Source organism: Cimex lectularius, unplaced genomic scaffold, assembly GCF_000648675.2.
Source record: "Cimex lectularius strain Harlan isolate CLEC.00 unplaced genomic scaffold, Clec_2.1 scaffold2, whole genome shotgun sequence".
NCBI classification, from domain to species: Eukaryota; Metazoa; Arthropoda; class Insecta; order Hemiptera; family Cimicidae; genus Cimex; species Cimex lectularius.
Genome location: NW_019394219.1, coordinates 4,683,923 through 4,695,752, shown reverse-complemented (window position 1 = coordinate 4,695,752; position 11,830 = coordinate 4,683,923). Strand labels below are relative to the sequence as shown.

The window sequence follows — 11,830 nt, the reverse complement described above, 5'->3', positions numbered from 1 at the left end:
TTTCACTGTGACCATTTGTATTAATATATAATTGAAGAGTTATGATTTTTACATTTCTTATTTCCCACCCTCAATTCCTGAAATTTGCACAAACTGTAGATACGGTAGCAATTATTTTAAACACTACTAATAATTTGTTTCTGTGTTCGTTGTTTAATTTTTTTAAGGTGATCAATGTAGCCCATGTAACATGTAGTAATTAAAAAGCAATTAGCAATCAAGACAAAAAAAGGAAAAATGTACAAAGATTATGTGTATACATATGTGTATATTTGTTAACTACTTGTAGAAATTGTATATGTTAAAGATTTCATCCAATTTTTTTATCTTCAATCACATGTTCGAAAAAATGGATTGAAAGTAGAATCATCTGCCGTACTAGTTTTTCTTCTTGGTTTTTCTCTGTTGGCTAAAATCTTCTAAATCATGATATAATTGTTTTCTTGCTGAACAAAAATGAAATAAATTTAAAATGTTTGATCTTGAAGAAAAACCGCTTCCGGTATCCCTAAAAGATGATAAGATGGAGATGAAACTCTTCGTTAGGGACTGGCTTTATCACCATGTACGCTAAGTAATATTAACTATGAAAAGAGTAACATTGGAGAACTCCTCTTATATTTGTTTCAGAGCCCTGCGTTCCGTGAAAATGACGAAGAGTTCATCGCCAAACTTGAGGAATACAGAAAGGAGTTGTTCCGAAAGACAGTCGAGCTTTCAAAGCAGAGGCCGCAGAAGGATATACCAAAGTCTAACATAAAAGACCGCTTCTCGAAGACGCTCACGCTGCCTGAAACGGTCTTGACTATCCAGATTCCGAAAGTCGAGCAGAAGCGATGGAAACATGAAAACGAAAAGTACATACCCGTCATCGTCACGGATCTTCTTCACGCTCCGCAGAAGAAGGTCAAGTTTAACAAGGAGAACAAAGATTCTGTAAACATAGTTCCAACAAGGGAAAGCATAAATATCGACACATCCGACACGACGTCTCAATTGACTACTTTATCCGAGATTGAAGGTGAAGATAAAGTTAAAATCGACGAAGTGAAAGAAGAAGAAAACCAGAAAGATAGTGCCGAAAACGAGCCAGCGCCCATAAAAAAGAAAAGGAAGAAGGAATTTGTCTGGCTTGTTAACGCACGCAAACTAAGGGCACTGCTGAAGATTCTGGTTGTTCACAAAAATGATGGTTTAAGCGAGTTGTTAAAATTTTTAAAAAGAAACCACATTACAAATAATTACGCAGTAACCAAATTGAAGACTCCGGAACAGAGCACAGCAGAAAAATTCATCGTGGAACAACTGCAGAATGTTAAACTAGATCTCAACAACCTTCTTGATTGTAGTAAATGTTTAAGTTATTCAAGAAAAGTGTACCGTCAGAAAATCCGTCGGCGCATTCTGGAAATTACAGACTCTATAAAATCAGTCGTACGATCCTGTCTGATCAGAGCGTCGAGGGGAGTAACTTTAGATCCAATAAACCTTTACAACAGGCTTCAAAGAATAGAGTCTATGTACACCACTCTCTACAGGGACGATATTCACACGATACTTAAAAATACACCCTCCGTAGACAAAAAGAAAAAAGTCTCCTTGAAAACGCACAAAGTCGTTAAAGTAGAAAAAGAACAACTCACGGGTACTGTGTACGTGCCCCCAGCCGAACCGGTTAGAGACATTAAAGAATGCAAATCGGATTTGATCTGCATTGTGAAAAAGAAAAGCAAACCGAATCTCATTAAGTCTTCGTCAATGCCGACAATTGAAAAAATCCATTTTCCTTCGTTACTTGCAGCAAGCAGCAAACAATTGCAGGAGACGGCCGAAGTCGACCAACACGCCCTGGAGAATTTCATGATAGAAATCGAATGCATGGTTATGCAGAAATTGAACGAAGTTTTGGACACGGATGCCATCATAGAACAGAAGTCTTCTGAAAAACAACCGTCGAAGAAATTCGTGAGAATAGAGGAGCTCAACAAGGAGTTGTCCATCGGAGAAAAGTCCGCCATAAAAGAATCGAGCGAAGTCGCCAGCCTCATTGAAACTTGGGACAGCATCGTAATCGCCAAAGAAAAGCTTCAGGGCCCTGATTTCGAAGAATGGACTAAACCCAACTTCAACGAAAGATTACCCAAGGCCGAAGACAGCTTGCTCGTGCTCTCGAAGAAGCTCAATGTGTCGTTGAAGTTCCACACCGTAACACCGAGGGTGAGGACGCCCTACGATTCGCGGACCGACCTGAACCTAAACGTTTCCCGCACGTGTGCACACCTCGACCTTCTGAACATGGACACTTCTGCTGACGAAATCATCAAACCTTCCTTGATGATAAAATCACAAGCCGCCAACGAGATAAAACCGTTGGACATAATCAAAAGACCTTCAAAAATGGTTCTCGACCGTCGAAAAGCTCCCCAGGGAAAAAAACCGTTTCATCCCACGTGGGTACCTTGAGCTCATTTTCGTTCTTGTACCTTGAAATCAGTCATTCCTTCAATCGGTCAACTACCGGGCAGCTGCCTCCACCCCAAAAGCGAATAAGATTAAACTTTCGAATTTTGACACCCTATTTTTATAACTTATATTTTACCACATGTTTTATTGATTTGAGATATTTAGGCTCAATTCTGCTCTAATGTGCATTTGGGTACACATATGTTCAGAATCAAGCCTGTGACATCGAATCCAGTTTGGTGCTTTGAGAGCCTGGGTTCAGACGGATGTAGTTATAAAATAAACACTCCCTCTCCCAATAATTCTTAAATTTGTTCTGGCTTATTTACATACCTTTCACTCAATTAGGGTGATGGAGTACTTTTTTCCATCACCTTTTCTGGTATAAATAACTACAAATACAATGCTATGTCTAACTGTGGGTTGATTGGGAACTGAAAATTCCACCACCGACAATCTTTCCCTCACATTTTTACGCATATAAATATATTCCCACGAAACATTTAAAACATCTATCACCAAACTTGGTATAAAATATAAGATTATCTGCAATAAAAAAATTATATATGGATGTACAATGTACAGAATCACCCGTTTCTCCTAAATATCGGAATAGGAAACCCAGAGATTCGCAGCCGCATTCGAGCACAATTCTCAAATCGGGTGGCATTCCTACCACGCTTTCTGTATTGAGCCAAGGAATGAAATCCTTTAATTAAGTAAGACACATTGACGAACTTTTCTCTGCATGCCGAACAAATAGTCGGGTTTTGGACCAAAAGTAAGTGGTAAGTATAAACGCGTATGGCTAATTCTGAGTCAAGATGATGTCCTCTTCCGTGAAACAGTCGTCGTCGTCATAGGCATTTTTCCGGTCCCATGAATTTTGGCCTCGTTTTTGTTCTCGTATCAAACTGAGTATTTTTACAGCACCAGATCCTTTTTATTGTACTTCGTTCCTTATTTTCTTCGTCTACTATCTTGGCGACTCTCTTCTTACAGCGTCTTCAAAATCTACCTCTCTGCATCTTGTCTTATCTCTTTTCTATCATCGCAAAATTGATCCTTTTTAATGCATTTTAATGATATCTTTTAGGGTTTTTCTTACTTTTTTCAAGGCATATTTTTGAGCTTCTTTTTCTTGTCCTCTATTAACTAAAACCTCTGTACACCTGTTAGGTAATTCCTAACCTAAGGTTAATAAGGTTGCCACATATTTCATAAGGAATTTCCCTCCATACATGTTGCAACACTGCATTCAGTTGTTGGAGGTCAACTGGCTGCAAATAGTGAATTCAAAGCTTCTCTGAAACTCAACCGACATGACCTCAACAGATTGAGATCTGGAGATAATAGGGGAAGGGGAAGATGGGAAATTTCCAGGTTTTCTAAACATTGACGAAAAACTCTACCTCTATGATGTTTGACATCAATCGAAAGTCCCTGCCAACGAGATCACTGGTTTGAGGGATGTAATAACCATAATAATTTCTTGAACATAACTGCGGTGAGGTTGCCTTCAACAATATGGAGTTCAGTTCGCCCTCCAGTGTAAATCCCAGCCTAGGCCATTGCACCGCCTCCACCAAACTGCACTGAAGGGAGCACGAATTGAGGCATTGTAGGCATCCCTTGTTTTCGAAAGACTCTTCAGCGCCTGCTATCACTGTACAGACCGAAACGCGACTCATCAGTAAACATAACAACATTCCAATTAATTCCTTAGATTTCGTGGTCCGATTGGCCAAATAACATCTTTCAATTAATTAAATGGTTTATGTAAGGGACTCGGAAAACATGAGGTGCGGTCTGGTCACTCCGGAGGTCAGCCTCACGATTTCCGAAAACGAGCGGGATTCGAACTCACGACCTTCGAGTAAATACGCCGCTGCTCTACCCCTTGAGCTATCGTGACTTCGATCCACTCGGACACTAACTTCCCATCTCAACCCAACCTTTCGAATTTTCCCTCCTTTTTGCCAATTTTTCAAATGTCGTGTAATCTATTTGATTTTCGGCGACAAAAGAAATGGCCACGGAGAGCTTTAGTGAAGATATACTTCATTTAACTTATTACATTTATTAGATTTCGTGGTCCGATTGACCAAATAACATCTTTCAATTAATCAATCTTTATGTATGGATCTTTAAGGCAAAAAGGAGGGAAAATTTGAAAGGTTGGTTGAGATGAGAAGTTATTGTCCGAGTGGATCGAGGTCACGATAGCTCACGTGGTAGAGCAGCGGCGTATTTAGCCGAAGGTCGTGGGTTCGAATCCCGCTCGTGACACTGACTTTTTTATCTCAACCAATACGTTACATAAAGATTAATTAATTGAAATTCCAATTAATGTTCTCTTCTAGGCGCTCGCTGCACCACATTCTCCAGAGTTGCTCGTGGCTGTTGCTGCAGGTCGTCTCAAAGTGGTGTAATCGTGTCGGCCAACTTCCCACAAACGATTACGAATCGTAGATAAAGGCCTTGCCAAAACATCTTGTACTTCATTTGGGATCTGGCGGCCACTATGAAAATGGTTCCGTCTTGCAGCAGTGACAATATTTATGTCCTCCCTTAGCGAAGTAATGTGCTGAGATCAACTACCAGGCCTCCAGTTGGCATGTCCAGTCTTCGGGAGACCACGCTCTGAGAAACGCCAGCTGCTTCTGCGATATCCCCTTGCCGGTGACCAATAATATTGCGAACTTCTGGTTCAAGATGATGTCTTTCCATTGTTAAAGAGAATACAACTAGATTAAGATGGAGAAAAGGCGAGAAAATTTGTTTGTTTACAAAAAGAGTAATCTTCATTTTCCTATTCTTAGTAAATCCGTTATCAAACATGAGAATTAACATTTGTTTGTTTTTGTTTTGTATTTTCTATTTTGTTTTGTACAACCTAAAAATATCGAGTACCCTCCGACCCGGATTCTAGACAAAGGATATGGATGTGTGATTGGGTTTGTATATAGGAGTATGTTTGTATTTATTGTATGAGGGAGTGTGAGAATAACTAGTTTTAGGGAACGTATGGGCGCCGAAATGGCCAATGAAATCGACGGCGCCGACTAGAGCCCAGCCTCGGAGTCATTCAGGCACCAAGGTGGGTGACTCCCCCTGATCTGTCAGGGAGAGGCCAGAGGCCTCCTGGGAGGACTCGTAATTCTATTCTACAATCTACAGCAATATATCAGTTAATCGAATTAAAATTAATAGAATAAGAATAAATTACAAATATCCCTGTTCATTTTTGAGCAGTTTATATTCATCTTGACCAAAGTTTTAGTCACTGAACTGCATATCGACAATAATTGTTTTAGTGGCCAATGTATTTTTTAATGAATTAAATACGCAACAATTATCCAACTGACCTTTAGAGAAAAAAAAATTCAAATGTAACAGATGAACCGTACCAATTTGTAAAAAAGGGGGAAAGGGAAATTTGTCCAAAAAACAAGAAATTAACTGTTGAAATGTATAAGGGCAGCCTCGGAGAGGAAAAGAAAAACGGCAGGCTAAAGGATGGAAGACAATCCCCTAGGTAGTTGCAATAACAGGATCCTGGGTACATATTGCTCAGGGCGGCTCCATAGCTGATTTACATAGTACAGAGGTCCGGTGGCTGGCATGTGCCCCACGGAGCCCAAAAGGGCTGCCTTTTTTCCGCTTCCCCACTCTGAATAACATCTGCATAAATAATAAAAATTGTATTAGTATGCATTAAAAATTAAGACAAAACGCTTTCCTTTTCCACGCTCTTTGTCAGTGATAAATTTTAACCGTGTTCGAGTAATTGAGTCACTTTGAACTCCCGGCGGGGTTTTATCAAATAGAATTTGAAATAGTATTATAGAGAAGATTTATTAATTTTTTTTAATTTAGTCCCATGGCAACAACGTTTAACCTAAAGTTGTTAAACTTTTTTTCGAAGAACGTCAAGAAATGGCCATTAAGCAAAAATGAACCTAAAATAATATAAACTAATGAAATAAATAATAAACTAATAAAATGATACAAATTATCTTATGAAAACTTATGTTTTACAATTTAATTTAAGTCACTACATTTCCTTATCGTTTCGGGTAATTTAAACAATCAATTTAAAACTTAAGTTTGGAAGACGATGGCTAAAATCAACAACATCCGTCCTTCCTGTGACTCTTAAATTATCCATGAAAATTTTCATTTTCCAAATATGAGTTGGCACAAAAGGCACACAAGTTATATTATGATAACTTACCCCATTACATTTTTACGTCTAATTCACAATAACAGATATCGATGTATTTTAAAATTTACTTTTATAACAAGTTGACTGAAATTATCAGAGTGACTCTCAAATTGTATATGAAAATTTTAATTTTCTAGTAAGATACGGGACTAAAACTAGATATTTTTATGGTATTATATTTTGTCTGATTCACAACAGCCAGCTTCAGTTTAATTAAATAAAAAATTTAAAATATAATTTTGGAACAAGGTGGCTGAAATTATCAGAGCAACCTTATGGCTCTCAAAATGTATATGAAAATTTTAATTTTTCTAGTAAGATACGGAACTAAAACTAGATATTTTTATGGTTTTATATTTTGTCTGATTCACAACACTCAGCTTCAGTTTAATTAAATAAAATATTTAAAACATATTTTCTGAACAAGGTGGCTGAAATCTTGAAAGCATCCTTGCCAGAAGTATCTAATTGCCTATGAAAATTTTAATTTTCTACGTATGGGACTAAAAGAGGATTGTTTATGTTATGATAGCTTATACTATTACTTTGTATGTAATTCACAAAAATAGGCTTCGGTTTAATTAAATATGTACTTTTAGAACAGGGTGGCTGAAACCTTAACTTTCCTTTTCGGGACTACCAAATTATCTTGCTGCTTTTGAATTCTACCTAATTCCCCACAACAGGTCGGTTTAATTAAATAAATAATTAAAAATATAATTTTAGAACAAAGTGGTCGAAATCTAGAGGACATCTGTTACTATCAAATTGCCTACGAGAATTTTAATTTTCTTAAAACGAAACGAAACAAAATAAGATTGTTTGTATTACAAAAAATTTCACAACATCAAGCTTTGGTTCAATTAAATAAATAATTAGAAATTTTTGAACAAAAGGAACCAGATTCTGTACTATCCAATTGTCCGTGATAATATTAATTAACGGACGGTACAAAAGATACATACTTACTTTAAGAATATTGTTATACTGTTGTATTTTGTCATGATAATAACAAATTACGGTTTAATTAAATAATTTTATTTGTTTATTTTTTGGGAAATATATTGAAGGCGATTTTTCTGTTGCCGGCGATCCAGTGACAATGGTGGAGGTAGCTCCGTCAAAATACTAATCGTTTTGTTGTCGCGGTTGCTCATTTAAGTTTGTATAAAATGTAAATACAACGTTAAATCAGATTAAAAAAATAACAATAATATAAATAAACTGTAATTAAAATACATAAAATTTAACAAGCAATAACAAAAGTATCATAAACCTAACAGAGTAATGATTCGTTTCGTTCCCTACTGCCCTTATAATTGGACCGCCTCTTTTCGAAATATAAAATGTCAAAATATGCTGAATTTCATCCGTTTGAGCCAGTTGGAATGTTACAGGCTATTTTATATTAAAAACTTGTATTTTGTTTTATTTAGACGCTGAAGATGTTATATACATGATGAAAGCTTCATCCGACGACCATTTACCCGATCCTCACTCAGATAATTTCACTGGTCGTTCTTCACTTTATACACATACAAAAATTTTTGTTGTGTTTCCGACGTTTTATCATCTTTTAGAAACGGCGATGTAGTTTTTTCGTACGATCTTGCACATTCCTCGCTGATATAAAAGTCAACATAAAAGAACACTGAAGAGGTATATCGTTCCTTTAAAAAAAAGAACCAAAACCTCAAGACAACTTACATCTCAAGTTCTCATAAAACTAAAGTTGAACGCCCCGCGTTAAAATTTTTAGAGAGGTTTCCATTACCCACAAGCTTGATGTAAATTTCAATTTAACGCCGCGCCTGAAGCAGTTAATACATAGTAAGGTCGGTGTTATGGGACGACAAATTGTGGGTTGGCAATAACACTGTTTCAGAGGTGTCGGTCTGAAGGCGGCTAAGTTAAATCGCCTGTACCAAGTCACCTTTTCCTTCTCTAATTACACCTTCACGTGATTCACTCTCTTATCACTTTGTGTTACATCACGGTAATAGTGGCCAAACACTTACTTTCAATGGAAGTACATTTCCAATAGATCCTTTATTTCTTTTGAAGAAGAAGATCTGATCCGATCTTACTTGAGATATAGATATTTTTTTATATATTTATACTTGAGATCTAGGACAAATAAAGCACTCCTTAAATCATAATAATCATGAAGGGTCCGGGCCAACCCATCCAAACCGGATGAGATTTTCATAATACGGCGGTTGATGGAAATTACTATAAGTATAACAAACTCTCATAAGCTCTTTGTACTTCGGGAAAAGTGACCCGGGTAGTGCGCATGGCGCTCCAACATACAATGTATCGTGGAACATGTGGTCTCGAGAGACTTCGAAGTAAGCCATAGGCATGGGGATGCGCTGTATACACTCTCTTCAATTCACCGTTGAGACGGTGATGACAAAGGTGCGTCAGAGTAACTCTTTTATGAACCGAACCACTCAAAACCTGGCATATGCAGATAATATTGACAAGGTTGTCCGGAATTTGAGAGTACTTGAGGATGATGAGTCAATGTTGAAGCAGGAAGGTTTGGTCATTAACTGCACTAAGACTGTATACGTGCATTCCACAAGAGAGAACCCTGTAATACCTTCAAATATTTAGACACCCTGCATACCGATGTTACCAGTATGAAAGAAGAAATGGGTGCACGATTTGCCGCAGGAAACAGGTGTTACTTTGCTTTCCGGAATATCATCAGTGCCCGATTACCCAGCCAGAAATTGAAATTGAGAGTATATCGAACGATAATGAGGCTACTGGTACTTTGAGCTCTAAGAGGCCCAAGACCATTCAGCATGGATTTCTATTAGGTTAGAATTCTATTAGGAAATTCTATTACGTTTCGTAGACCGATTGACCAAATAAATTCTTTACAATTAATTAATCTTGAAGTAAGGTTTTGGTTGCTATAAAAAAGTAAGTGTCACGAGCAGGATTCGAACCCACGATCTTCGGCTAAATACGCCGCCCCTCTTCCACTTGAGCTATCGTGACTTCGATCCACTCGGACACCAACTTCCCATCTCAACCCCACCTTTTTGAATTTTTCCTCCTTTTTGCCATTTTTCAAGCTAGCTTTTTCATTTCAACCAAAACCTTACATAAAAAGATTAATTAATTGAAAAAACTGGTCAATAGATCAGTAAATATAATGGATTTAATAAGTAAAATTCAGGAGGTGGGGTTGAGCTGGGAAGTTGGTGTCTGAGTGAATCGAAGTCACGACAGCTTAAATGGTCGAGCAGCGGCGTATTTAGCGGAAGATCGTGGGTTCGAATCATGATCGTGACACTGACTTTTTTATCTCAACCAAAAACTTACAACTTGGCAATAATCTTATTAAGATTGCCAACCTTACCTCTAGGTTATGTTTCTTAAAAATACAATGTATTATTTTTTATAAAATATTTCATCAAATTATGAATAACAATACAGGGTGTCCCCCAGATGTATCACACCCCCCTAACCTCCTTAATTTTGCTCGGATTTTGATTAATCTTTTGTTCGCTATGCATAATCGGTTTCAGAAAAAAAATTTGATACATTTTTTAAATAAAATACGCCCTATGTAACTTTTTTTATAACGAAACCCCCATTTTTTATTTCGTATTTCAAAACGTTCATTTTTATGATTCTTACCTATTTAGTGAAGAACAATTTCCTCTTCCTTCTTTACTTTTGGTGTTATTTACAATCTGTAGTCTACAAAGCTTGTTCAGTTGACATGGACGACCTTAAGGATAGTTGTAATTATCGTGTTTGGAAATGGAAAAACAATACGAAAAATGTGTTGAAAATGAAAGGAAACTTTTCTATAACATTGTCTATAAGGAACTGTTCTATAAATACACTGGCAATCTGTTTTTTGTTTTTTTCTACCTTGTCTTTTATCCCCATTTCTGATTTTTTCGCAGAAAATTGTCATTCTTCTACTAAATAGTTAACACAAGTTCCTGGAGTAGCATTTAACCAATCGGCCGACGTGAAAATGGTCATAATAGTTCTTTCCATGTAAGGTCTTGGTTGAGATAAAAAGTCAGTGTCACGAGGGGGATTCGAACCCACGACCTTCGACTATCTACGCCGCTACTCAACCACTCGAGCTATCGTGACTTCGAACCTCTCCACCACATCCACTCTCCATCTTAGCTTACAACTGTTCGAACCTTCCCTCTCTTTGCCATTTTCGGATTGGATTCTCGGCGACTTATGAAGTAGCTGTTTAGTGCAGTGATACTTCTTTTTACTTATTAAATATTAATTCATTTACGTTTTAGTGGTCAATTGACCAAGTTACATCTTTAAATTAATTATTTACTTATTTTTGTCCGAAAGGATCGACGTTACGATAGCTCAAATGGCAGAGTAGCGTTGTATTTAGCCGAAGGTAGGTTTTATGTAAAACAACGATCAACCAAAAATGAATTTGAAAATTTCATTTTTAAAAAAGTGGACGTCACCTGCGGGACTTAAGTTAGTTGATATATGGTTCTAATTAATTATACATACATATTTGTAACAAAAAGTTTTCAGATTCAATTGGCTAGTTTAAATCTCCGTGAATTAAATTTATGTTTCCAATCGTCTGGAGATTCTCAGGGCTATAAGTTAAGAAAACGTTATTCATCGCGTTTCTCCTTTTTAAGCCAAAACGTAAGTCATTTAATTAGGATCTGAGTTATAATATAAGGGCCGTTTTCATTAAATTATTGGAAATTGGATATAATCTCCTAAGTGGAGCGTAGCGTAGTTTAAGGCCATCTCCAATTTCGCCTCGTTCCGCCGAACCCCCGCCTCCGCCGCAAGCCACCGCACTAAGTTTTAGTAACACGGATGCGGTTCTAAGGATTGACTTAGTGTCGGTAAGTTTTCTCATTAGTGCTAAACCCCCGGCCAAGTCCCATCTCGAGTAGAACATCTAACGCCGACTAATGTGGACAAATGTTCCCTACCTCAGACGAATACCTAAGTAACCTAGCATCCGATGAGTTACAGCTGCCACCACGGTTTAACTTGCTTTTAGTCAACAATTTATTTATTACGTTAACGGACGTTTTTATTATAACAACCTATTTATGGCACAATCAGGAACATAATCGATCGGTCAAACACCCCCAA

The 11,830-nt window shown here is 37.3% G+C and overlaps 1 protein-coding gene across 1 annotated transcript; it reads left to right on the top strand.

Annotated features, from left to right (window-relative positions):
* Nucleotides 1-306: 306 nt before the first annotated feature.
* On the top strand, nucleotides 307-2,571 carry LOC106666831. Its single transcript, XM_014394311.2, has 2 exons — nucleotides 307-565; nucleotides 631-2,571. The coding sequence occupies exons 1-2, from the start codon at nucleotides 473-475 to the stop codon at nucleotides 2,461-2,463; spliced, it is 1,926 nt and encodes a 641-aa protein (XP_014249797.1). The 5' UTR covers nucleotides 307-472; the 3' UTR covers nucleotides 2,464-2,571.
* Nucleotides 2,572-11,830: the final 9,259 nt, after the last annotated feature.

Excerpts from the sequence above, each read along its gene's own strand:
- LOC106666831 (XM_014394311.2), top strand. The coding sequence starts at position 473 with ATGTTTGATCTTGAAGAAAAACCGCTTCCGGTATCCCTAAAAGATGAT. Across the intron at positions 566-630 it reads GGGACTGGCTTTATCACCAT|AGCCCTGCGTTCCGTGAAAA; the intron begins GTACGCTAAGTA and ends TATTTGTTTCAG.